Genomic DNA, 27,101 nt, shown 5'->3' with positions numbered 1-27,101 from the left:
GGAGGCGCGCACGGGGTGGAGGGGATGGCGGCGAGCCTCACCGGCTACTTGGATGGCGGGGAACGGCGGCGCGGCGTGACCCAGCGGCGGCGGGCGGATGAGAGCGGCGGCGGCCCTGTGCGGTGAGGGAGGAGGCCTGGTTAGGGGTGGAATCGAGCGAGGGAAGGGAGGAGATGCTCCCTGCGCAAGGAATCGAGAAGTAGCTCACCAGAGACGGCGAATCGACGGCGGGGAGGGAGCTCGGGGCGGCGGTAATGGTGAAGGGGAAGGGCTAGGGTTTGAGAGGGGGGGCGTAGAGGATAAGGCCGCGGCGTCGTCGTGGAGGATAAGGGCGAGCGGAGGACGCGCGCGGCACGGAAGCTGGGGATGGCCGGCGCGTGGCGACGCGTGCGTGCCGCGGCGAGGCAGAACAGAGAGGAGGGAGGGAAGGGGAGGCTGACGAGTGGGCCCGGCGAGGGATTTTTATTTATTTCTTTTTTCTCCTTGAGCTGTGACACCATTCTTGTCATCATACAGCCATAATCAGTAGAGAGCACCATCACAGCTGAAAGTGGAACTACTAGGATTCTAGTAGAATTGTCATCAGCGGCAATTTGGAGCTCCAAAGTGTGCAATATGCGAGAGCACAGTGAGCACAGTAATAGTGATGCTTGCCTCTGTGTCGAATGATATTGATTGGAACATCCTGGGGCTGGGGGTACCTTTCATTATTTCGATCTTGAAGAGCCTGCAGATCACCCTGAAAATAATAAGTCAACTAATAGAGTCGAAAACAATGCCATTCATTATGCTAGCTGGTTAGTGACTGGAATGATCAGGCAAATACCTTGAGGACTCTGGATACCAATATTCCTTGATTGTGCATGACCTGACATAGACAATATAGTCTCTTTTTTTTTTGAAATAAAAGACAGGAGCACTACCGCATCATATAAGAAGAAGCATTCATACATAATGGGCCGAAGCGAACACCACCACAAACAACACACACAACAAAACACTACACCACCACAGCCTGGGAGAGGAGCCAAAAGAAGCCACCCGCGAATTGCGCCGTCGTCGCCAACACTGTGCCACGCCAAATGCCGCGACCCGCTGCAGGCCTAAGTGGCAGTTTGAACTCCTCCACCATGGGACTATTACCCTCAAACTGCGCACACACGACCGTCGATCCCCCTGCTCCAGTGATGCTTCAGCAGAACACTCCCGTCGTAGCGCCGATAGAAAAGACTGATTCTGGCCACTCTGCGTGAGGGCCTCGCCTCACCCACCGCCTCACACTTCTCTGCCAAGGACTCAAATATCTGAAACCGCTCTGAAAGCATCAACCTCCGCCCAGCCGTCACCGGGATCACCACTGCACCATGTGCGCCAGCTCAAGACCACCAGCACCCATGGGTCCTCTGCACCTCTTTGACAGCACGAACGAAGCGCACCTCCACTGCCGCTGCGCGCGGGCAACACCACCAACCAACCACCACCACAGCCTGGCCAAGGCGGAACTCCAAATGCGACGCCTCCAATGAGGACACGACGCCAATGGCGCCGCCGTCGTACGTCCAAAGATAGACAGGGTTTTCACCATAAAGAGCCCCGTACAGTAGGAATATGGTGCTTCCCAATGGTGCCCCCAACAGGAAGAACCAACAGGGAGAACGGCGCCACAAGGGCGCTGCCACCATCGCCACCGATAAAAGTGTCAGTGAAGGCTTTCGCCCGACTCAGCACCATGCCTACCACACGATCTTGACCAAGCCCATAGCCCGCATCAACTCGCCTCCGCAATGCCTCCACCGAAAGAAGACCGGCACAGCCCGAAGCACCACCACGGCGCCACCAGCAAGCACCAACAAGACCCCCAGCCCCACCACCAAGGCGGCGCCGGACCAGCATCGCCGTCGAGGAGAAAGGGAGCACCAGCCTCCTCACTACAACCTCCGTAACCCGAGCGCAGAGACGCCCCCAGCCCCACCCACTCCAGGCCGCATGGCCCAGAACAGGCGAAGCCACCGCCACCGCAACGGCCACAGAGCCGGCAGCACCCGACCGCAGCCGCCGCCACCGCGACGGCCACAATCGCCCCATGCACCAACACACCAGCCGCCACCGAGCCGCCGCCGCCGCCGCCGACCAACGCCGGCCTCCGGTGCCGTCCGGGCCGGCCGCCACCCCCCACGCACGCCCACGCGCCCCCAGCCGCGCAGCCCACAGATCCGGCCGGGGCGATGCCAGATCTGGAGGCTCCTGCCTCCGCCGCCACGAGAGGGACGATCGGCGACGAGGGAGCTCCGGGGGGAGGGGGAGGACGGACGCGCCCGCCCCGAACTACCAGAGGAGAAGGGGAAGAGCCCCCCTCCCCCCCCCCCCCCCGCCCCCGCCCCGCCGCCTTCACAGCGAGCCACCGGCGGCCCGCTCGGGCGGCGGCGAGGCGGGAGGGAACGCCGACGGGGGTGGTGGCGCCTAGGGTTTGGAGGCCGCTCGGTCGCCCACGCGGGGGGCGACGCGAGCGGAGCTCTCTGATACTAGTACCATGGTAGAGATCCCATTGTTAGACAACATAGTCACCAAGCTGCCCCCTCTCGCAGGATATCTGAAGGAAAAGGGCTTCCTCCATACGGGTTTGAGCTAATAGCAAACCTGACTTTGTCTTTCAGTTGTGGCTAGTAGAGGGAGAGGGCTGCGAGCCTGCAATCACAACTACACCATCCTTTGCTATGACCAAGAAGTAGCACCACGTTCCCTTGATCCCCAGTATATTTTTTCTATATATTCCTTTACCTCGTATATTTTTACTTGCTGAAGACCACAAGGTGTTTTTTATTGTATTACTTGATGAAAATAAACACGAAGAGCAATGTACATATTAGCTTACATAGTGCACAAATGTTGCACTTTATCTTAGCTTCCCCTATGCAGCTAGGCAGCAAAATTATAATTTCAAAAAAAAAGTTCTTGCAGCTTGCGCTATATGGTCAGGCATAGCTCAAATTCATGTTATAATACACCTACAATTTAATTCATTAATATGTTAGCTTTGTAGGCGATCAAGCTTACAAGAATGGTGAGAATCACTGACGCTGGCACCAGAACTTCACTGATAACATAGTACATCATTAAATCAAATTGGGCACGTTAAAACTCAGGCACCATACATAGACCAGGGATAATTCGAGAATGCACAAAGGCATATCCCACCTCCTCCACCCTACAACATTAATTGTAAAATGAAATTCGCTCAAGAGTAAAGACACAATCTAATCTTAAATCGGTAGGTGATGGGAAACAAAGCTTTGCATGCTTTGGTGCTTGTTTTACAAAACTAAAGCTGTACAATTCTACATGGCTTTTTTTTGTGCGAAACGAGCACTTGCATGCGTTGGAACTGCAAATAGCTAGTGCCTTTTTGATCTGGACTTCACCTCAGAGAAGTGATCCAAGTTCATCACCTGTCTCTCCATGCTAGCAATTTGCGCTTTCAGTATTCTGATCTCCATCTCCATCCTAGTTTTCTCAGCAATTCGAGCATTTTGCACATCTTCTAAAATTTGAAGGGCATATTGTTCTTGTCTCCAACGAGAAGTCTCTTCTGCTGGACTTGTAACAACCAACTCTAGTGCGCGATCTCTCCCGAAATCCCTTCCACTATCACGCCAAGGTACTTTGATCTCCTTGCAAGCTGAGTGTTGTTCCTGAACTGCATGCCTAGAGGGATAACCAAAATTGGTGGCCTGTACTCTGTTTGATGGTTCAGCACGAATTCTTCCCAGCGATTCTTTAATATCTTTTAAATACATAGATCTGATGTTCTGTGTTCTCTTAACCTCTTCATTACTTGACTTGCCAAATTTGACAGGGTGACGACAAGCTGTGTTTATTGAATCAGAAGCTAACTTGTCATAGCTTTTTGTCGATTCTTCAGCCCATCCATTATCATCCTCACATTGATCATCAATATTTGAAGAAGAAATCAAAACGCATGCTGAGGTCTGATCTTTGCAAGACACTTCATCATTCTCCTTAAAAATGGATCTTCCAGTTTCATTCTCCAAATTTTCTTCTTTCACTTCTGCAAGGTTTTTAGGCTCTAGTTGAAGATCTACTTCAGGCTCCATCCCTGTAGTTTGATTTGATTCAAAGCCTGTAACTTTTGCTTTATTGTGTTCTTCAAAGGAAGCTGCCTTCTCCTTGTCCTCGGAAGAAATTTTAGACCCTGCTATATCAACAGATTCTGTTGTACGAAGAGTCTCATGAGTCAGAGTCATTTTACCAGCTCCATCAGGTTTCACTCTACATTCAAGTGCATTCGTATTAACCACATCTCTGTTGGTGTCTTCACCAGCCATTTCCTGATCCTGCTTCTCTTGCATTGCCACTTCCTGTAATCGAGATTCATCAGCTACTACAGTCAAAAGAAAAGTTTACATTGAAGATTCAAACTATGCTCACTGTCTCCACACTTACAGCACACTGGTTCAGTGTTCCCCCCTTTGACCCAGCCATGTCAACCTCCACATCAGTAGCATCAGATTTCAATCCACCGCTATCTATCATAATTGTATCTCCCAAAATCATCTCCTCATTCACATGTTCAACTTCATGGTGTTGCTTGTCCTCTATTGCCTACAGATGTAAAACATGTTTGCCATATTAAGTTATAGTTAGTTAACTGGATGGAGATATTCTAAAATGCACTTGCCTCCTCAATGGTACAAGTTTCCTTGTTCAGCATTGAAACACTAACATTCACAGCAGCCGCACAGGTATTTCCATCAACAAGTTTATAGCCCTCTTCCAAGGATACACCACTTTCATATGCGATTTCCAACTCCATTCTTTTCTCTGTTATCTGGTCCTGCAAAAGAGTATAATCAGATTCCACTGAATCATAGTCTCAAAAAAGTAAAGATTCCACAAACCAAACAAAAAGTTAATTTTGCAGGTAGACTCACTTCTATGTTGTCCAAAAGTTCTTGGTCCTGTATACTTGCAGGTAGACTCACTTCTTTATTGTCCAAAAGTTCTTGCTTCTGTATACCATTGGTAGATTCGACCTCAATAACATCTGAACCAGTTGAATTGATTTGGTTTTCACCACAAACAAGAACATCTGCTTCATTTGGCAAATTCATTTCGTTGTTTTCAATTGTAGTTCCTAGATGTCGTCCTACCTCCACTGCTAGTTGCTGCAAATGTCCAAATATCAGGATTCAGATAAGGTACAGATCAAACAAGAGAAAGGTCAGATTTGCAGGAAGACTCACTTCTTTATTGTCCAAAAGTTCTTGGTTCTGTAGATTTTTGGTAGACCCAACCTCATTAACCTCTATCCCTGTTGGATCAATTCGATGTTCACTGCAATCAGGAATACCTGCATCTTCTGACATATTGATTTTGTTGTTCTCAATTGCAGGTCCAATTTGATATCCACTGCAAACAGGAATATCTTCGCCCTCTGAAATGTTCACTTCATTGTTCTCAGTTACAGTTACGGGATCCTGTGTTCCATTCATTCCTTGTTGCTGCAAAACACTAAATATCATGATTCAAATAAAGTAACCTAGTAGGGCTTGTGTGCAAGCACACGCACCTTGTTAAAATCCGAAATATCCTGGTTTAAATTTCCTTCTGCAGGAGGAGTTCCGTCAACATCCAAAATGACCAAATCAGGCTTCATTCCACTATCTAGCATATGGATGTCTCGCAGTTCTGTTGTCTCCTTGTTCTCATATACGACTATGTGGTCCTGTTTTTGTTTCAGAGCCATTTCCTGCACCACCTCCCCCCACAAAAATAAAATAAAATGCATAGTTAGATTACATAATTGTCAATCTGTGACCAAAAGTCATGATCAGAGATTCTGTGACCGCACTCACCTTGTCCGAGCCAAAAATTTCCTGGTTTCGAATTCCTCCTCCAGCATGAGTTTCATCATTCTTCAAAGAATCAGATTTCACTCTGCTATCTAGCATATGGCTGCCTTCCGAAACCATTGTCTCCTTGTTCTCCCATTTGATTATGTGGTCCTGTTTCTGTTTTGGAGCCATTTCCCGGTGACAAAGAAACAGCATGGTCACATTAACTAATAGTTAAGACAGATAAGAGTGGCCAAACCTCATGAGTCCGATAAGAAGATTCACAATCACCTGCTCCAAGTCTGAAATTTCCTTGTTTTGAATTCCTCCTGCAGTGTGAATTTCATCAGCCTCCAAAGCACTCGAATCAGATTTCACTCCACTATCCAGCATATGGCTTCCTTCCAATATTGATGTCGCCCTGTTCTCACCTATGATTTTGTGGTCATGTTTCCATGTCAGAGCCATTTCCTGCCAAAAAAGCATGGTCACCAGTGTTGGATTAACTGTTAGTTAACACAGATATAGAGATTTACAATCACACGCACCTCATGCATATCCATGGTTTTATGGTCATATACTCCTCCAACCTTCATAGCAACTGCATCAGATGATGGTTCCCTCTGATTATTCAGCTCAACATTCTGATTGCATTGCTTCTCCATCGTGCCTAATTGTACAGGAGCTGAACTACATGGCGTCTCACAATTGGCTGAATTCTTGGAATATATCATCATATCATTATCAGATTCCTTTTCATGTGCCTGAACGATTTCTTCAGGGATGCCTTCTGTTGCTATCTTTGTAGCTCCCTCGCTTTGTCCATCCACCTGCTCCACTAGAGTAATTTCCTCAACATGGCCGTGTATACCTTTTTCTGTCAATGATGTGGATTGTCCTGCTGCTTGTTCTGCTGCAAGAGCATCAGTAATAGTATTACTGTCTTTCTCCACTAACAAGTCATATCCCTCTCCAAGAGCATCAGTAATATTATCACCATCTTTCTCCGTTAACAAGTTGTGTCCCTCCCCTTCAGCTTGTTTTACTGTGTAAACCTCCGTGGAGTCATCTACATCTTTCTCTGCTAGATCCTTGAAATCTGCACAACGCTTTTCCTTGGTATCTTCCTCTATTGGTGCTTCATCTCTTAACTTTTCGTAGTCTAATTGAGGAACTTTTGTAGTATCATCTTCAGGAATATTATGTGTTTCCATAGCTTCCTTCTCCAACTCCATTACCATAGTATAGTTTTCATACCCTGATTGAGGAACTTTTGTAGTATCGTCTTCAGGAATACGATGTGTTTCCGTAGCCTCCTTCTCAAATTCCATTACCACAGTAGATCCTTCTTCTGGCCTATCTGTGGTACCAACAGACCTGACTACAGAAATTTCCATAGTTTCCTTCTCTGACTTCATTGCCACCATGTCTCCTTCTGGCTTATTTGTGATATCAAGAGACGTGTCTACAGGATTATTAAGTTTTTCCTCCTTCCGCATTGCAGTAGCATCTCCTTCAAGTTCATTATTGGAGATTTCTGGGGGCACATCTACTATGGAGTTTCCATCATCACCTAAAGCCGGATTTATGATATCATACTTCTTGGGCACAAATACAACAGGACTTGGTGTTTGCGTCCTTGGCAGAAGTAGCACAACATCATCATTGGTAGCTCCAACATTAGGCAACAATGTCTCATCTGATTCCATGTCATATTTCGGCAAGTATCCCTTTTTGCAGCTGCTGCCAGCAGCATCACTTATCCCACTCCTTCCAGCTGCAAGCCAACCTGAGAACTTTGGATCATACAACTCTTCAAGCCTGCGTTTTTTGTCACTAGGTGAGACACGGGCCTTCTTCATCCTTCGCACCTTCTCTGCCTCGGCTTCCATTGCCGCTGGGGTCTTTTTAACCTTGCGCTTAGAAGCCTTCGACTCCACGGGAATGCTTAGTGCCCCTGCATGAAGATCAGAATGTGGTAATTGCTGCCTCCACCAATGTGCGTACCGCGCTGTGACCCCAGGTTCAGACTGCGGCATGAATAAACTCACATTCTTCCCCTCCAGTTCATAGGTCTGCCAAGCAACCACCCAATCTTGATTGGCACGGCGAACATCCATAGGCACATCTTGGTCCAGTCCAAACTGCCTTGCAACACGGTGCGGGAGGTACTGTTCAATGCAATCCATCCCCACAAGCTCACAAGGCCGCAAGCAGTGTGCCAGCAATCTCAGTTGATCATTTCCGGTGAGATCGCTGCTGCAAACCCAGCCGCTGTACTTCTTGAGGGAGGCGGCATAAGGAAGTTGCCATAGAAAGTTGTCCCTTGAACTGAGGACCTCACGTATGAGTGTTGGGCTGACCTTTCTGTATAAATCATGCCAGCGAGCAGCCATAGGCTCACCATCCCCCTGCGGGTTCTCCCTTCCGGGCCTGAGCGCAGGGAAGCGCTCCCATATCCAGAGATGAAGAATGTAGAGGGGCGAATAGAGGGATAAGGAAGATAGCATATCAGCATTGCCGGTTGTGGCGGCAGCACCCGCGGCGACGAGGAATGCCTTGATGTCGCGCAGGTCCCTGTAGAGGGAGGCGAGCACGGCGGGCGCGAGCGCGACGCGCTCGCCGCGCGCGAGGCGGACGGCGATGGGGAAGACAGCCTGGCGCATGGTGGACTCCGGCTGGCCCGCGAGCACGAAGCGGGTGAGCCAGAGCGCGAGGAAGGCGGCGTGCTCGAGGACGGTGTCGTTGTGATCGGTGAGGAAGTGCTTGATCCAGGCGGAGAGGTGCGCCTTCTTGCAGGCGCTGCGGTTGAAGCCGAGGCGCACCCCATTGAGCGCTGCCTCGTCGGGGCGCCATTCGGGCTGGAGCGGCGCCGGGACAGGAGAGCCGGTGGCAGGGAGCCCGGCGATGAGGGCGGCGTCGTGCAGGGTGAGGGTGGCCTCGCCCCAGGGGAAGGCGAAGGTGGAGGTGGCAGGGGACCAGAAGGAGGCGAGGTGGAGGACGAGGGAGGTGTCGGGCTTGATCCTGTAGGTGGAGGTGAGGACGGCGTCGTGGATGCCGAGGCGGCGCCAGAGCGGGGCATGGAGCGGGCGCAGCTTGGCGACCCAGAGGTCCCAGTGGCGCGGGGCGCCGAGCCAGCCGCGGAAGGAGAGGCGGTGCTCGGCGGAGGCGACGGCTTGGGGTGGGGGCGGCGGGCGGAATGGGGGAGGCGGGGGCGGGGGAGGGGTGCGGTGTCGCGGTGGGAGGAGGTGGGCGAGGCGGCCCTCGTCGGGCCCGTCCATGTCGACGGGGAGCTGGTGGGCAAGGAGGATGACATCGCTGTCGTCATCCTCGGCGGCAGCCATGGCGGCGGCGGCGGCGATGGATGTGTGATCTTTCCGATGGGTTTTAGTTCGGCCGGGGTGGGCTTGGGCTTGAGGGCTTGGATGAGAAGTGAATGGTCAGACTCTCACAATCACATCAGATGAATTGCTCTCTGCTCGCTCTGACTCCCTCTGTTCCAAAAAGATCACGCCAATTATAAGCTTGATTCGGGTCCAAAAGGATCGCGCTCTCTAACTCTAATCACGGATCCGGGATCCATAGTATAGTTCGAGGCTTCGAGCCATGCTGTGGAGTGTGGATTGCTTCCTGACTTCCGCCACACCCCACCCCCAAAAAAAAAAAAATCCAACTTTCACTTAGAAAACAAATAATTTTAAATTTGATCAAATTTACACAAGCATTACTATATTATACCTTCGAATAGATTAAATATAAAAACGCATTACATAATCCATCTAATGATATTTATTTTGTAAGATAAATATTATATTATTTTGTATACATTTGACACCAAGGTAGTTGGTTGTAACCTTATCAAAATCCAAGGAAGCATATGCTTAGTGAAGAGTGTTCCTATTGGATTGTTATTCTCAAGATAACATAAAAAGTAAAGATCTTTCATGGATTTCTTAAATAAAAGTAGTAGTCATCTAACATGACATCAATCAAGAAAATAGAGAGCTTTTCTTTTGCATTGTGTTCACCCATAAGGTGCAAACCCTAGAGTATTCGACTTTATACAACATCAGTTGGTTCAAATTCTACAGAAAAGAGCAAAATTCACTATTTAGGCCACACAACTAATTTTACACGTGCTTTGCACCATGTCTTGTGAAAACTTCAATATATAAGTGCATATGTATAGATTACTGACTAAAACAACATTAGCTTGTCAGTTTCTCTACATTCGGAAGAAGAGACTTATGTTCTGTTATTGTTTTAACAATGTTATAAATAGCAGGCTATAAAGTTTAGTGGTAGCCTTCTCTAAAAGCTATACAAAGCTATAACGGGCTATAGCGAAAGCTAAATTATTTAGTGGAATGATAATATAATTAATAATCATATATAAAATTATAATCATTATTGGTCTAACGCCAAAAAATAAACTATAACATGTCTCATAACTACCCAACTGTGCGCATGCTACATTATCTAGGGTTCATACTATGTTCATTTAGTTGTATCGGTTCTTTTGACTGCGTCTTTGAGCGAATGGTACCACTTAAATCTACTAGCAACTTGACATTTAGTGATGCTAAATCTCGTAAAAGCTACTTTATCAGACATTTAGCACTGCTAAATCTCGTAAAATCCTTTAGCAGACATAAGCGACAAATATTGCATAGTGTAGCAGTAAATCTTTTAAAAAGCTAATAGCGTGCTATAGCGAACATTATTTTTTAATAAAATTATGTTCTGTTTTTTTTTTGAAAAGCTACCAGGATCACTGCCTTGTCCTTCAAAAAAGGAGAAGCAGAAATAGTATCTTATAGTGCTGATATAAAGAGGTTCTCAAACCATAGTTTTTCGAACCGGACCGGAGATCGAACCGGCGAGGCCGTCGGTTCAATGGTTCATTGGTCCAACCGTTTAGAACCGGTTGAACCGCCGGTTCGTTAAGGTTGGACCATTTTATCGAACCGGCCACAAATACTTTGAACCGGTGTGTGTGTGTGTGTGTGTGTGTGTGTGTGTGTGTGTGTGTGTGTGTGTGTGTGTGTGATATTGAAGCAGAATATATACAAATATATAATGAAAATAAGGCTCACAGATCATGAAAATATAGGATGACATGGTCTTTAAATTCAAAATACATGAAGCATAAGGTTCGCACACACAGCCACAAGGTTCACAGTAACATAGTCTCACAATCACAGCCTTACAAGTTCACAAAATCAAATATCAAGTGCGTGATAATAAGATAAAAACACATGAAGCATGGTACTCAATAAAAATCTATTGGATTCCATTCATCTTGAGGTTGTTCTCCTCCAACATCAAATGCCATTCCACCATAATCATATGCATCTTCGTGACTGAGGTTCTGATCATCCATAATCTCATCACTTTCATCCATGGCATCAGCCTCCACCAAATCCAAGTCAAGCTCCAAATCTGAAATTTTATTAATCAATTTAGATGTGAGGGTATATAGGCAAAAAATTGTATATATGTTAAACTGATTTCACAAGAGACAATAATATCACTGCATTGTATATTCAAGTCGGACAGCTTAGTGCGAAACGCTTCTAGCCCTTCAGAGGTAAGGCGAGGTGGATTGTCTTCTACAATCCAAGCTTCATTTCCAGTTGCAATTCCTTCGAACATTATTGGGTCATAATTGCGAGTAGACAACTTGCACCTAATATTTGAATTCACATATATGTATTATTTATGCAAACAATTAAAGAAAGACCATGTAAGGAACAAGATAAGTGGTACCTTTGTCGCAATCTCAGATTACAATGCACATACACAATATCATTTAGCCTTTGATGCTCCAATCTATTTCTTTTTTTGGAGTGCACATGCTCAAAGTAGCTCCAGCTCCTCTCACATCCAGAAGCACTACATGTTTGGCTCAACACACGAAGAGCAAGCTTCTGTAGATTTGGTGCACTGCAGCCATAAGTTTGCCACCACTCATCTGTGAAAAAAAAAAGAATTTAGTGATGCTGCAATGTGTGAAAAAAATAGAATTAAGTGTTGCTGCAATGTGTGAAAAAATAGAATTTAGTGCTGCTGAAATGAACTAGAACAGCTGACTTACCAGCAAGCATGAGTTGGCGATCATGTTTAGCAGTTGGACGCCCAAAATCACCTTCTTCATTTCTGAACATCTTCATTTCTTTTGTCAAAGCATTTCTAAGGGCAACATCTTTGCCAGCATATTTCTCTATGACATCAAGAACTCCGGAAGTGGTGAAGCTGTACTTGTCTCTAAGTTCAGTGTTGTATTGGTTATTTGGATTGAACCAAAAGCCAGCAGCATGAAGATTCTTATCAAAGTGTTTATCCCACCTTGCATCCATGTATTCCAAGAAAGGCTTTACTAAGTCTTTCTTTCTCTGAAACCTCTTCACAATTTCCTCTCTTGCAGCATGGAATGCTCCAAATAGGTAGCCCATTGCAGGTCGTTCATCGCTGTCCACTATTCTCAGCGCTCGAACTATTAGCTCTGATAATTGACAAACAATAGCACAATCTTTCCAAAATTTTTGATCTAGCACAGCTTTGGTGAATTTTTTTGGCAGAAGATTCCTTATAATATGCACAACTTGTCCACTCATTAGAGACAGCCATTGCTTGCAGTTCATTCTTGTACTTATATATGCTTTGCAATGCAATAAAATTAGTAGCAAAACAAGTTTGGGTTGGGCGGAGAATCTCATGACCTTTAGTGAACTTTCTCATTAGATACAATGGGAAGCAATGGTTATAGACATATTTTGTAATGACTGAGGCATGAGCAACAGTATTCTTCACTAAATCCTCCTTACCAAAGTCTGACAAAATCAAATTAACACAATGGCCAGCACAAGGGGACCAATAAATGGATTTGAACTCATCTTCTATCCTTCTACCAGCAGCGACCATGTTTGAGGCATTATCAGTGACAAAATGAACCACATTTTCAGGCCCAACATGATTAACTACATCTCTGAACAATTTGAACAAAAAATCTCCAGTCTTGGAGCTATCAGTGGCATCAACTGACTTAAGAAAGATAATACCTCTGGGACAGTAGACCAAGAAATTGATGAGGGTCCTTCTCTTTCTGTCAGTCCATCCATCAGCCATAATAGTGCAGCCACTTTTCCTCCAATTTTGACGGAATCCATCAACAAACTGCCTAGTCTCTTCAACAGCTTTTGCAAGATATCTACCACATAGCGGATTACAAAGCGGCGCCTTGTATCCTCCACCAAATGCTGCCACGACATCAAACATTGGTTGATAAAATTCAGAATTAGCTGCATGAAATGGAATAGATGCATCAAGAAACCATCTTGTCACACACATATCTGTCCTCTCTTTGACTGCTTCTCCTTGAAGAACACTCTTAATTGTTGGTTGATCCCCTGGTGGTCCGGTTCTAGGCTTGAAGTACTTGCCAACACTAGGAGTAGCAGCAGGTCTTTTTTCCCTTTGTTTGATGGGGCTGCATTGTTATTGGAGACTTCAACAACATCATCCTCTGCAGCTTCTGGCCCATATGGGTGCCCTTCCACATAGTCCCGTTGCATCTTTTTTTCTTCTCATTCCAATCTTCAATATTTTGATACATTGTATGCTCAACCTCAGGATCAACCTTCTTGCATGCAGCTACATTACCAGGGTATTTGGCCAAATGTTCCTTGAAACGATGGATTCCTCCTCCTTGAAAAATCATGTCACAGAACATGCATTTGATCTTCTTTCTTCCTCCTTCAATAATTTGTGTACAATATCCCCATGTTGGATCGGTCTTCCTTCTACTCCTTTGTTGAGTTCCTTCTGTCGCAGCCTCTTGGGATGGGGTTGAATTCTGGTTACTATTATTAGTGCCAACTGGTGTAGGAGTAGGAGTTTCAGAAGAATCCATTGTGACTGAAAACCCATAAAAAACAGTAAGAAAGTCATCAATGTTTACATGAATGAATTAATGAAAATCATTCAGAAATTAACCACATCTAGAAATTGCTTACATAATCTAACACTAAACAATTAAACATACAGACAGAGAGCTGCAGCAATGACCAATCATTAAATAACTAAATAATCCTGCAGCCTACAGAATATTGAATCCACGAGAAAGAAATCGTAAGACTACATGAGTTGCTAATGCTCAGAAATCGAAAACCAGATGCTCACCGTTAACATTAGTAGCCATGTTCTCCGGCAGCCACCTCCCGCTTTGCACCACAGCACTGCAGCAGTCGTACTTGTCGCTTGTCGGTTGTCTCCCTTCTGCCGGTGCCGCAGCGCCCGCAGCAGCTCTGCAGCCGCCGCCCCTCCGCCGGCCTGGCACAGCAGCAACCACCGCCTCTCCGCCAGCCTAGCGCGCAGCAGCCGCCGCCCTCCGCCAGCCTGGTGCGCAGCAGCCGCGGCCCCTCTGCCCGCTCGCGGCTCGCCCGTAGCAGCTAGATGTGCCGCCGGCCAAGGAATGAAAATGGGGAAATTGCCCCCCCCCCCCACGCGCCAGCAACCCTAAAATGTGACTTTGAGACATTTTTTCAATAATGCCCTTGAACAGATGACCTGAGACCACAGAGGGTATTTTTGGGTAAGTTAAAAAAAACCGCCCCGGTCCACAGAAAACCGCCCGGTTCACCGGTTTTACAAAAAACCGGCCGGTTTATACCGGTTCGATTGCACGAACGATCTTTTAAGTGAACCAAGCCGGTGGAGGTCCTGGTTCGGTCTTTTAGCGGTCCAACCGCCGGTCCGGTCCGGTTCGAAAAACAGGGTCTCAAACTCTGAAGGGAAAAAGCATAACATAAGAACTAGGATAGCTTTGGCCCCTCAGCGGGCCAATCTTCGAGTGCCCACTTCAAGCTTGATCTCTTGCATCACTTCTATCGGGGTCTTCATCTTCCGGTCAAACACACCCCAGTTCCTTTCCTTCCACAGATTCCACGCACAATACATCATCGTCACAGCTTTGATTTTCCTTGTTTTCTTCGGCAATTGAGCGAGTTCCTTCTGCCACCAACCATCTAGATCACATTTTGTGGAGGCTGCACCAGTTGCTGTGTCCAAACTGCTATTTGCTCCCACACTTGCCTAGCAAAATTGCAACGCAGAATCAAGTGCTCTGCTGTATCCTGATTGTTAGTCTAGAGTGAACACATTGGATTGCATGACCACTGCTTGCTCATCAATTTGTCTACGATTAGTAATTTGGACTGCACCAATAGCCAAGCAAAAAAATATGTTCTGTTCTTAATACTGTCTTGTACTGGTATTAGGTATTAGGTCAACACAATACTGCCATATTGAGTTTGCCTTGAGGCAGCTCCGTCGGTGCCAGTAAGGAGGTAGCATGTACAAACTTCAACACATCTCTTCTCTAATCAAAGCAAACATTACAAGCTAGTTTTGCCCTCACGCAAAGTCGTATCTCACCAGAGCAAATCAAGCAATCTCCATCTGCTTCCATCCTACGCCGCCGTTGCCTCCACACTCACCCAATTAACAGCAATTAGCCAATTACTAACGGGCAATTCCCCAACCAAATGACAATAATCCCCCAACCAAATGCTCGCTCAGACAGAAGCACGCGGAAAACACCGTTGCCGTGTCCACGTCAACGTCACCAGCCATTCCCACCCACCAACCAAGGCTGGTGGTCGCTCGCGCTTTGCCCGCTCGCTGCCGGCCCCCGCGGCTCTGCCTGCCTGGTGCCTGGTGCCTGGTGCGTTGCCTTCCCCTTCTCCAGCCGCGCCTCGTTCCCGAGGAATAGACTGGGCAGCGGCTAGGCCTCCCCTAGTGTTAAACGGGCGCACGCGCGTGCGCGCCCGACCCGCTCGCTCCGCGCCCCGATGCGCCCCCGCCGGCCGGAAGAACCCTAGCCCTAAGCAGGGGGGGCTCCCGTCCCCACCGATGCGCGGGCGGCCGGGGTACCTCACCCTGCCGATCGTCTCGGTGCTGGCGGCGATCGGGTACGTCTACTACACCGCGGTGTTCCTGGCCGTGCCGCGGTGGCTGGGCCTGTCCACGGCGGCCGGGGTCGCCAACGCCGCCGCGTTCACGGCGCTTGCCGCCGCCTGCCTCGCCACCTACGCCGTCGCCGTGCGCAGGGACCCCGGGCGCGTGCCGCCGGGCTACGTGCCCGACGTCGAGGACGCCGAGAGCACCGTCCACGAGATCAAGCGCAAGGTGCGTTGGCGCTGGCGTTGCCCCCCTCTCTCTCTCTCTCGCGCGCGCGCGCTCCCTCCCTCGCCTGGGTTCGGCCGGAGGGCGGGCGGGCCTGGGTTCGCTGCTCGGTGTTGCGGGTGGAGGTTTGGATCTGCGGGTGGGAGGGTGGCCTGTTGCTTCGAAATTTGCCACCGGTCATTTCAAACTTGGGGACCTTGCTCAAAGTTGAGCAAACGCGATTCAGCAGCAGCTTGGTTAGTAATTTTGGGTATCATATTTGGTACAAAGTGTTGCTTCGAAATTTGCTACCATTTAGGCATTGATTTGAAACTTGGGAACCTCGCTCAAAGTTGAGCAAATGCGATTCAGAGGCAGCTTGGTTAGTAATTTCGTGTATCATTTTAGGTACAAAAAAATCTTTGCTTCAGAATTTGTCACCGTTTATTCGGAACTTGGGAACCTTGCTCAAAGTTGGCAAATGGGATTCCGAAGCAGTAGCTTGGTTAATAATTTTGGTGCAAATCGCTCTACCCTAGTATTTTCTAGCTCAGAGTTGCTGGGTGTTGCTGGTGGAGGTTTGGATCTGCGGGTGGGAGGGTGGCAGGGTGCCCTGTTGCTTCGAAATTTGCCACCGTTCATTTGACCTTCCTCAAAGTTGAGCAAACGTGATTCAGTAGCTGCTTGGTTAGTAATTTCGGGTATCGTATTTGGTACATATCGTCGATTTGAAATTTGTTACCATTTACTCGAAACTTGGAAGAGGGAATCCCATCTTGTGATGTTTCGTAGTGAACAACACTCGAGCCAGATCGACTTTATCCTTACTAGGAGGGAGGATAGACGTGATTGCTTAGATTGTAAGGTGATACCTGGGGAGTGTGTTGTCCCTCAACACAAGCTTGTGGTGGCGGACTTTCGTCTTCGGGTACGTGTCCACCGGGACAAATGTACCAAGATTGCGAGAACAAAGTGGTGGAAGCTTAGAGAGGAAGCGGCACAAGCGTTTAAGGAGAGGATGCTAGGTGAGGGGCCTTGGGAAGAAGAGAAGACGCAGATGACATGTGGCTAAAGATGGCAACATGTGTTCGGAAGGTGGCCTCAGAGGTGTTTGGCGTGAGTAAGGGAGGCAAACAGGAGGGGAAAGACACCTGGTGGTGGAACGACGAGGTGCAAAGGGCTATTAAGGAGAAGAAGGAGTGTTTCAAGCGTCTCCATCTTGACAAGAGTGCAGCCAACATCGAGGGCTATAAATTAGCGAAGAGGGTTGCAAAGCGAGCTGTGAGTGTAGCAAAAGGTAAGGCGTATGATGACCTGTATCAGCGGCTAGGCACGAAAGAAGGAGAAAAGGACATTTATAGGATGGCTAGGATCCGCGAGCGGAAGACAAGGGACATCAACCAAATCAAATGCATTAAGGATGGGACAGATCGACTGCTAGTGAAGGATGATGAGATCATGGATAGATGGAGAGAGTACTTCGACAAGTTGTTTAATGGGGATAGTGAGAGTCCTACCCTTGAGTTAGATGACTCTTTTGACGATACCAACAGACGTTTTGTGAGGAGAATTCAGGAGGTAGAGATCGGGGAGGCTTTGAAGAGGATGAAGAGAGGTAAAGCGTTGGGTCCTGATGGTATTCCCATTGAGGTGTGGAGATGCCTAGGAGATAGAGCAATAGTTTGGTTAACTAAGCTTTTTAATCTCATTTTTCGGTCAAACAAGATGCCGGAAGAATGGAGGAGAAGTATATTAGTACCTATCTTCAAAAACAAGGGCGATGTTCAAAGTTGTACTAACTACCGTGGGATTAAGCTGATGAGCCATACGATGAAGCTTTGGGAGAGGGTCATCGAGCATCGCCTAAGAAGAGGGACAAGTGTGACCCAAAACCAATTTGGGTTCATGCCTGGAAGGTCAACCATGGAGGCGATTTTCTTAATACGACAATTGATGGAGAGATATAGGGAGCAGAAGAAGGACTTGCACATGGTCTTCATTGACCTTGAGAAGGCATATGACAAAGTACCGAGAAATGTCATGTGGTGGACTTTGGAGAAGCACAAAGTCCCAACCAAGTACATTACCCTCATTAAGGATATGTACAAAGATGCGACGACGTTTGTCCGGACATGTGATGGCAACACCACTGACTTTCCTATTAACATAAGCCTACACCAGGGGTTAGCATTGAGCCCTTATTTATTTGCTTTAGTGATGGATGAGATCACAAGGGATATACAAGGTGAGATCCCTTGGTGTATGCTCTTTGCTGATGATGTGGTGCTAGTTGACGAGAGTAGTGCAGGGGTTAATAGGAAGTTAGAGCTGTGGAGACGCACGTTAGAGTCGAAAGGGTTCAGACTTAGTAGGACCAAGACCGAGTACATGATGTGCGATTTCAGCGCGACTAGGCATGAGGGGGGAGACGTTAGTCTAGATGGGCAAGTGGTGGTCCAGAAGGATACGTTTCGGTATTTAGGATCGGTGTTACAAAAGGATGGCGACATTGATGAAGATGTTCGGCATAGAATTTCAGCTGGCTGGTTGAAATGGCGGCAAGCTTCTGGCATCCTTTGTGACAAGAGGGTGCCACAAAAGCTAAAAGACAAATTCTATAGGACAGCAATTCGTCCGGCGATATTATACGGTGCTGAATGTTGGCCTACAAAAAGACGACATGTGCAGCAACTGAGTGTAGCAGAGATGCGGATGTTGCGGTGGTTTTGCGGGCACACAAGGAGGGATAGAGTCCGGAACGAAGTTATTCGGGATAGGGTCGGGGTGGCACCAATTGAGGAGAAACTTACTCAGCATCGGCTGAGATGGTTTGGACATGTCCAACGAAGGCCTCCTGAGGCGCCGGTGCGTAATGGGATCCTTGAGCTAGTCGATAATGTAAAGAGGGGTAGAGGTAGACCTAAACTGACGTGGGATGAGTCGGTTAAGAGAGACCTTAAGGATTGGAACATCTCTAAAGAGATAGCTTTGGATAGGAGCGCTTGGAGACTAGCTATCAATGTGCCTGAACCTTGAACTTATTTCTTTCGGGTTTCATCTCTAGCCTACCGCAACTTGCTTGGGAAAAAAGGCTATGTTGTTGTTGTTGTTGTTGTGTTACTCGAAACTTGGAAACCTTGCTCAAAGTTGAGCAAATGCGATTCAGAGGCAGCTTGGTTAGTAATTTCGCGTATCATTTTTTATACAAATCATTCCTTCGGGATTTTTCACCGTTTAATTGGAACCTGGGAACCTTGCTAAAAGTTGACAAATGCAATTTTGAGGCAGTAGCTTACTAGTTAGTAATTTTGGTGCAAATCGCTTTACCCTAGTATTTTCTAGCTCAGAGTTGGGCCTTGGGAATAGGACATGTCTTAGACGTAGATAATTAGATTCGACAGTTGAGTCAGTACATCCCACCGAGGTGGATGGATCTAGTAATCTAGTCTGATATTTAAGGTTTTTATTGGTTGATTTTTTATCTTCAACCTGTTTGAGATCATTAGTCATTGACTTCTCATTTCTAAATTCAGTAATTCCAAAGTGAATGCTCACTACAGGCTACAATGTTATGTTACTAGTTTGTTATCAAGGGCTGGGGAAGGGATAGGGTAAGCTGAGATTGGCACTTTCCTTTAAGTGGGTGGGCTGCCCGCCATGTCATTTTTGTTGTATTGTTGTATGCTTTCTTTCTGATACCTGAAAAGTAGCTTATCATTAGTATGTTTACCAACATCTCTACTTCTTTTGCAGAGTGGTGACTTGAGATATTGCCAGAAATGCTGCCACTATAAACCTCCACGTGCACACCATTGCCGTGTTTGCAAGAGATGTGTTCTAAAAATGGTGCTGCTAGTATTAATTCTGATGTCATTTTTCTATAGTTCTATTTGTTCTCTTCACATTTCTCACCTAATTAACATTTGCAGGACCATCATTGCATTTGGATTAATAACTGTGTTGGGCACGAGAACTACAAGATTTTCTTGGTCTTTGTATTGTATGCTGTAGTTGCAAGCTTCTATGCAATGGTAGTTAAGTTTCTTTGATTTCCTGTCAACCATTTTTCCTTTGGTTTAGCGAATTAAAAAGTTTCATTTGATCTCAGATTCTGATTATAGGAAGCGTTGTGCACAGTGTTCCTAAAGATGAACAGTCAGGCAGTGATTCTTCTCGAACATCCATTGTGAGTACTCTGGGAATGTTTACTGGAGCAACTAGCTTGTTGCATGTTAATCTGAGCCATTGATAGGAACTCTATTTGAATAAGAATTTTGAGGAGACTTATCAAATTGGCAGATTATTTGTGGAGTCATTCTTTCTCCATTAGCATTGGCGTTGGCAGTGCTCTTGGGTTGGCATATTTACCTCATATTACAGAACAAAACTACAATTGAGGTTTGTGATCCAAAATTACTCTTGATATTGCATAGCACTCTTGTTTATAGAAGTTTTGATAAGATTGTTACTTATGGTATGCAGTACCATGAAGGAGTTAGAGCGATGTGGTTGGCAGAAAAGGGTGGAGATCTCTATCATCATCCATATGACCTTGGTGTCTATGACAATCTTATTTCAGTAAGAACTATCCTTACTGATAATTTGTTGTTCTTTGAGAGCATAAATGTTCTGCATCTCCAGTTATAAATGTTAAATGAGAATGGTGAAGACTAAGAAACAAGGTTAATCACAATCTGTCATCCATCTAAAGACAACTATAAATCGAAGGAAACAAGCTGGAGACATGACATGGAAAATGATGTTTATCAATGTTAGGCATATTATGCTGGCAGTATTCATTTTTACATATCAAATTTTCCTTCCTTTTGTTTTCATTTGATACTTTACACTTGTAACATGTATTAAGTGGTGAAACCGTGACAGTAAATTGTGACCATATGCCTAATACAGTTATGTCTCAAAATCATGCAACTTGTTATGTGCTGCAATGCTGCATATTATGCCCATTAACCATGATGGCATAGTGCAGTGCATGGCTTTGGATAAGTTAGTTTGCATGTTATCTTTCTTTAGATAAGATATGATTGCATTTATTTTTTGTTAGTGTTAGAAACTCTTGTCAGGACCTAAACCTCATCTGTATAAAGAATATAGCACTACCCATTCAGATTTTAGCAAGCAATAATGATTTAATCTCGTATTAAGGATTACGTTACAACCTCATCAATGTTTGCTAAGCCACCAGTTGCAACCAATGAACAAAGAGGTTTGGACTATTAAATTATACTAAATGTTAGATTGAATAATGACACTTGAATGCATACACGCCCAATGAAACTGATCACTTTTCAGTGCCTAAAGCATAAAAAAAGGAACAGGAGTATTTATGTTATGTTAGTTATTTTTTAACCATGGGTGGCATCACTTGTTACTAATGTTCCATAATTTTCTGGTTGCACGTAGGTTCTGGGGCCTAACATATTCTGCTGGCTCTGCCCTATATCAAATACTACAGGAAATGGCCTTTGGTACCGTACATCTTATGATATTCCTAAGTCTACACCACCAATGTGATTAAAAAAGACAATAGTACATTCACATAGGTAGTTGCTAATTTGTGAAAGGATTTCCCATTCGGCTGCTAGAACGTGCTTGTTCTGAACAATTCTGAATTGGGGCACTGCAAGATACAGATTACTACAAGCTTTCTCCTGGTGTCTATCCTGAGTCGAGACATGAATATGTTAACCTAGATTTTTCTTTCATTCTTCACATACATCTTGAGAAAAATATTCTGCCTCGCTTGTAATCTGGAGTAGGCTGTGCTTACAAAAATCTGAGAAAAACAATTCTGTTGTAAAGTTATGTTCATGTTTTTTGAGAGCCAATGTAGCCAAAGGTCATGAAAAACAGTTTTGCCCTCTCATTTGTGTACATTTGCTCAGACTCATGGTGTTGATGTACTTTTTTGCGCTTGAGCTATGTATAATGTTCTGTACAAGTAAGCGCAAGTGTTCGCCATCCGGAGTTTCAATAGATCACGTACGCGATGAGGAAATAGCTTACAACACTCTGCAGTCTGAAGTTAACCTGCTGAGATTCCCTGAGCCTGCGATTGGATGAGCGTGGTTCTCGGGGTCATAACATTGTTTTTAGGGATTCTATAATCTATACTTCTTTATTAAAGATTATAAGAAATTGAAACCTTTTACTAATTTGGTCCAATGTAACACTCGACAGCTATTTAATTAGCACATAAATGAAAATATGAAATCCGAGCCCATTGATGCTTACTACTTCCTATTAGTCATTTTGGTTTCTCTATGTGAATAGAAAAGCCAAAACAACTAATAATCTGGGATTAAGGGAGTAGCTTTGTTGAGTGCTACTATTCAATGTCACTCAGGTACAAATATGCAGGTAGTCTATCAGACACGAACATGTTAACCAAAATCAGCAGTGATGTCAATTGGTAAAGCAAATGGTACGATTGGTGATCTGCATAGATGCCAAATATTTCTCTCCTTATTTTGCACCTTTCACTCTTTTAGTGCAGAAGTCCTATAGACTGAAGCAAGGGAGCAGCGCACTTCAAGCACAGTAGCTAGTAAATAACCAAGCTTGACTTGGATGCTCCCATATTATTTTCTAGGTTACAGTAATCAGCAGCAACGTTGTAATCTATTTTCCCTTCCCTTTTCCCTTCCCCTTCTTGGCGTCGAGCTTTGCTTGCACCCTGGCTGCTGCAGCGGCTTTTGCTTCCTCCCTCTTCTTTTTTTCTTCCTCTTTGGTAGCAGCAGCTAGCTCTCGCTGCTTCTTAAGTTCCCTGCTCAAATTCATGTATCTATTACTTTATGATCATTATATAATTCTTGGACTCTAATAGAATGAACAAATTATAATTGATTACAATGTGGACACAACATTGTGACTTCTAGATGTCAATATTACAGTGTCATGAAGGACTCACTCGAGAACTAGAGTCTTAACAAACAAACTTGCAGTTATGCTAAAGCTAAACCACGTAACTGGAATTTTTCTGTGCTGGATATTACAGATGGAATATTAGGAAAATGCCTTAGATATTACAGATGGAACATTAGGAAAATGCCTTACTCAAGCCTGGCTTTCTCATCAGAGACACTGCCCACACTTGAACCTTTCCTCGGCCTGCAAGCAACTAACTCCACCTCAAAAATGAGGGTTGCACTGCATAGACAAAGTTCCAACAGTTACTAACATTATCGAACTCGAAAAGCTCAAATTATCAATGCAACAATAGGTGAAAAAGGAAACTCACTTAGGAGGTATCTCCGGTGGTGAGCCCGCAGTTCCATATGCATATTCTGGCTTGCACGTAAGTTTTGCAACCTCGCCAACCTTTAATTTTGGAAATGCCAAACCATATTACAAATGCTTCAGAGATGATGAAGACCACACCAGAAACTAGAATATTTACATACCTTCATAGTTCTTAAGGCTATATCCCATGCTTTGATGACAGCCCCCTGTCCAATTTCAAATGAGAAAATAGAGTTGTCTTCATGGGTGGTGTCAAAAACTTCACCATTCTCAGCAAGTGTGCCTTCGTAATGAACTGCAGATAAGTTAGAAAGATAAACGTTTACCCTTATATGCACTGTATTCAGGTGATACTTGAATCTGAAACCTTGAAATTATTTTACAGCTGAACATGACAACGTGAAACAGCAGGTTTTCACTTTACAACATAAAAAGTGCATGTAGCAGTTAACTAAGGACACAGAAGCTGAATGATGGTAGTAGAATACTAGAACCAGTTAACAAAGAGGAACGCATATCCTAACTCAAATTACACAGTATTGTCTAACCAAACAGGAGTAATGAAAAGAAACATTACATATGCAATGCTTGCTCAAAACACAAGAATGAACATGAGTACCATCAACCAGGGGCAGACTATCAGATGGCGCTATAGCATCATCCTTTGCTTTCCGGACCACCGTCTTAAGAACACCTCCGTCCCCTGATAAATCTATGGTCTCTGCCATGACCTTTGAGATCAGAATTTCAGAAAGAGCAAGAGCAATACCAGAGCATTAGAGTCAGGGGCGGACCCAACATAGGACATGGGTGTACACATGTACACCCACCCGATAATTCTTGTTCTTGCAAACGAAATCCAAGTTAGTAGGTAAATCAATATACTGTAGTTGGATTCAGATCCGAATACAGACAGTTTTGTTAGGGTTTGGGGTGTTCCGTCTCGCATAGCACAAGGAAAGAGAAGAGGCGGGCGCGGCATACCTGGAGGATGCGCTCGTCGCCGGTAAAGGGCTGGGCCACCGCCCGCCCAGTCGTCGTCGCCAGGGAAGGAAGATCTCGAGCAAGGGAGGAGATCAGGAGAGAGTTTCTCTTCGAGAGAAGGGAAGGGTTTTTTTTTTTGATAAACGTATGCAAGAAGCATACGGGACCTGTATTATACCATATCAAAGTTGTACACAGTACTGAACCAATACAGGCACCTACTCGAAGAGTACAGAGGGGACAGCTGTCCACACCATCTTACACAAAAGACCTTGCAAAAACAGAAAAATACAAACAAGCCCAGAAGATCTTTTGTGCTTGCCAAAGTCGTCGCTCGCCGCCCTCGGACACCGCCATAGCCATCGACAGAGCAGGGTAAAGACGACAAGGACCTCGCAGCCCAGGTAAGAAGGAGCTCCATCGCACGAAGGCTTTGCACGAGCCGCAACAGAATCGAATCACGGAAGCACATCGGCTGGGGACACACCCCCAAGCTCCTCCCACCATGGATCCACCTCTTCTGCCGGCGAGAAGCAGGAAACAAGAAGCGGACCAACCACCACACACCCAGCAACCCAACAGCCAGCCCTCTGTAAAACTCCGCCGACCCCCAAACCATACATGGTTGAAACGTCGAGGAGCAGACTCCTGTACACGAGCTGACGGGAACCGGAGCTCCAACTCGGTCTCCAGATCCAGCGAGCTCAAGCCTCACAACCCCATCGCCATCACCGGAGCAAGCGATAGCGAAGTGGAGAAAGGGTCGGAGTACCTTATTCCACCATGGCCGCGCCGCCTCCACCTTGCAAACGCTGCCGGGAAGACAAACCCTAACCCTAAAGGGACCTACTCTACACCACCGGACAGAGATCCACACGTTCCCCTCACCTCCGAGGCCCAGAAGGCCACCGGAGGCGGAGGAGAACGGCGGTCTCGCCGGTGGGAGGACAAGGCACCCGCTTTCCGCCTCTTTCAACTGTAGCGACGGGAGACTTCGCGAGAGGAATTGTGCCTATGAGAAGGGAAGGGTTTGAGAAGAGAAACAGAGGGAGGAGATGAACCTGAGGCCCTGAGCGGTAGAGAGCCTTGAGCGGGAGGGCAGCTGTCAATGAGCCGAGCTCGAGCCTGACAATGACACTCATCGGATCGGTTGCCAAATTCACACGATTAGAAATATTACAATAAAACTATATATTAAGATTAATCTAAAAACATATTTATTTTGATAATAAGTAAGAAAAGTATATCGGGACATTTAGCTTTATTTTTTCTATTTTCTTTTGATAGCTATATTTTTAAAATTAAATTATTTTCATTTGAATTAACATCTTAGAAATAGTATGGATGGCCATTCGACTCCTGTGCAGAGTAACTCCTTTGAAAAAGTACTAGTGTAAGTATAAGATAACATCGAAAATAAAAATCATAAACTTTCAAAAAAAATAAAAATCATGATTAATGAGATGATACACAAAATTCTTCTCTTGATCATTGAAGATGAAATAGAACTATCAAAATAGAAAAGAGAATAGATGGAATATTATTTTGTACCTATTTTAATTTGTACAATACAATAGCTTGCTAGCTAATGCATGGCTCTAGCCTATCATTTTAACTTTCAATGGTTGGAAATATATTACCTTATTATTTGGCCAACAAACGGAGCCTCCACGTTCGCTCCCATGGTCTAGAAATTCACACGTTAATCGGAGAAAAATAAAAAAAATAAAAATTACCCACCACTGCCATTATGATAAAAAATAGTCTAAAATACCCCTGTGTCTAATTAAAAATCACCCACTAATGCCATTATGAAAAATTAAGTATAAAATACCATTTAGCTATGTATCCGTTACAAACATATACTTATTAATAAAAACTAAACCTAACAACAATCAATCAAAATAAAACGAAAATAAGAATAATTATATGCATAATATTATTAAAGCTCAACAAATCAAATTGTTATTATAGGTAAATCATATTACATAGAAATATCCAATCCGACCAACAGGTCCACAATCTGTTTGAATATACTAGCTATCAGATAGCAAGGAGTCTAGATTCATTAGGCAGGTCATCACATGTCGCTCCTTGTGCCAGCATCGCCTCCTCCCCGACCGGCCCGCAGGTGCCGCTCGTGGTCCACAGATGCTCCAGCTTCTCAGGACCATCGGCGTGGCTCTCTCTCGGATGATCGGCGCGGCTCTCCTGTGTCCAGAGCTCACGCGCTCCACCTCTTCAGACCGCCTAGTTTGCTCGGCGACCTCATGGAGCTTGGAGCTGAGCCGCTCGATCCACGAGGTGCGCTGCTCAATCTACTAGGTGTACTCTCCTTTAGCTCCATGATCACCGACAATAACCTTCTGGCGGGCACTGAAGAAGATGCCTCCTCGGACTCGGAGTCGGACACAATAGGCCGAGCGGCTAGGGGTTTCAATGGATCAACGAGCGCCTCGCTGCTGTTAACCATAATTAGCACTATCGACATCTTTGGTATCTAAGAAGCCTTATCTTGAACGCAGAGCGGCCCGATGTGGATGCATCTCACAGTTTTATCTGCCACTAGTGAAGAATCCAGTAGGTCTAAGATGGTTCCGTTGGTCTAATGCTCCCAAACTTGTTTGATGGATTCCAACTGAATTGAATTAATTAATTAATATCATACCATTCTTGCCACCTTAACTCAACCGAATTGAATTAATTAATTAATAACTCAACTGAATTGACTCACCAAAAGAAGGAGAGCGCTAATGGAGTTCTTGGGGGTAGGGGGGCTTGAGCCCCCCATGCCCCCACGCTGGCTCCGCTCTTGATTTCAAAAAATCCCAGCACAAT

At 45.6% G+C, this 27,101-nt stretch overlaps 4 protein-coding genes across 14 annotated transcripts; 1 reads left to right on the top strand and 3 right to left on the bottom strand.

The window, feature by feature from the left end:
* Positions 1–3,090: 3,090 nt before the first annotated feature.
* On the bottom strand, positions 3,091–9,334 carry LOC120665261. 10 transcript variants are annotated; one of them, XM_039944780.1, is made up of 10 exons: positions 6,401–9,329; positions 6,284–6,323; positions 6,144–6,181; positions 5,874–6,047; positions 5,588–5,776; positions 5,262–5,519; positions 4,950–5,183; positions 4,697–4,852; positions 4,462–4,620; positions 3,091–4,376 (listed from the first exon to the last, which is right to left on the bottom strand). In XM_039944780.1, the coding sequence occupies exons 1-10, from the start codon at positions 9,194–9,196 to the stop codon at positions 3,393–3,395; spliced, it is 5,028 nt and encodes a 1,675-aa protein (XP_039800714.1). In that variant the 5' UTR covers positions 9,197–9,329; the 3' UTR covers positions 3,091–3,392. The 10 variants fall into 10 exon arrangements, with proteins under 10 accessions (XP_039800714.1, XP_039800715.1, XP_039800712.1 ...); XM_039944781.1 differs by having other exon boundaries at positions 5,874–6,029; positions 6,401–9,328; XM_039944778.1 differs by having other exon boundaries at positions 4,742–4,846; positions 6,144–6,323; positions 6,401–9,334.
* Positions 9,335–11,124: 1,790 nt separating this feature from the next.
* Positions 11,125–13,771, bottom strand: LOC120667686. The gene is made up of 4 exons (XM_039947712.1): positions 11,950–13,771; positions 11,622–11,826; positions 11,369–11,541; positions 11,125–11,294 (listed from the first exon to the last, which is right to left on the bottom strand). The coding sequence occupies exons 1-4, from the start codon at positions 12,569–12,571 to the stop codon at positions 11,125–11,127; spliced, it is 1,170 nt and encodes a 389-aa protein (XP_039803646.1). The 5' UTR covers positions 12,572–13,771.
* A 1,735-nt stretch (positions 13,772–15,506) lies between these two features.
* On the top strand, positions 15,507–21,952 carry LOC120665259 (probable protein S-acyltransferase 16). The gene is made up of 7 exons (XM_039944768.1): positions 15,507–16,040; positions 19,770–19,862; positions 19,946–20,047; positions 20,125–20,202; positions 20,316–20,414; positions 20,499–20,594; positions 21,441–21,952. Exons 1-7 carry the CDS (start codon positions 15,765–15,767, stop codon positions 21,549–21,551), a joined length of 855 nt encoding a protein of 284 aa, XP_039800702.1. The 5' UTR covers positions 15,507–15,764; the 3' UTR covers positions 21,552–21,952.
* A 468-nt stretch (positions 21,953–22,420) lies between these two features.
* On the bottom strand, positions 22,421–25,394 carry LOC120665260 (peptidyl-prolyl cis-trans isomerase FKBP20-1-like). 2 transcript variants are annotated; one of them, XM_039944770.1, is made up of 7 exons: positions 25,296–25,394; positions 24,264–24,393; positions 23,857–24,010; positions 23,441–23,574; positions 23,278–23,357; positions 23,094–23,186; positions 22,421–22,803 (listed from the first exon to the last, which is right to left on the bottom strand). In XM_039944770.1, exons 3-7 carry the CDS (start codon positions 24,005–24,007, stop codon positions 22,659–22,661), a joined length of 603 nt encoding a protein of 200 aa, XP_039800704.1. In that variant the 5' UTR covers positions 24,008–24,010; positions 24,264–24,393; positions 25,296–25,394; the 3' UTR covers positions 22,421–22,658. The 2 variants fall into 2 exon arrangements, with proteins under 2 accessions (XP_039800704.1, XP_039800703.1); XM_039944769.1 differs by lacking the exon at positions 25,296–25,394 and having other exon boundaries at positions 23,899–24,010.
* Positions 25,395–27,101: the final 1,707 nt, after the last annotated feature.

Source organism: Panicum virgatum, chromosome 3N (genome assembly GCF_016808335.1).
Source record: "Panicum virgatum strain AP13 chromosome 3N, P.virgatum_v5, whole genome shotgun sequence".
NCBI lineage: Eukaryota > Viridiplantae > Streptophyta > Magnoliopsida > Poales > Poaceae > Panicum > Panicum virgatum.
Note: the sequence above shows the minus strand (reverse complement) of the source record. Positions and strands in the feature narration are given on the sequence as shown.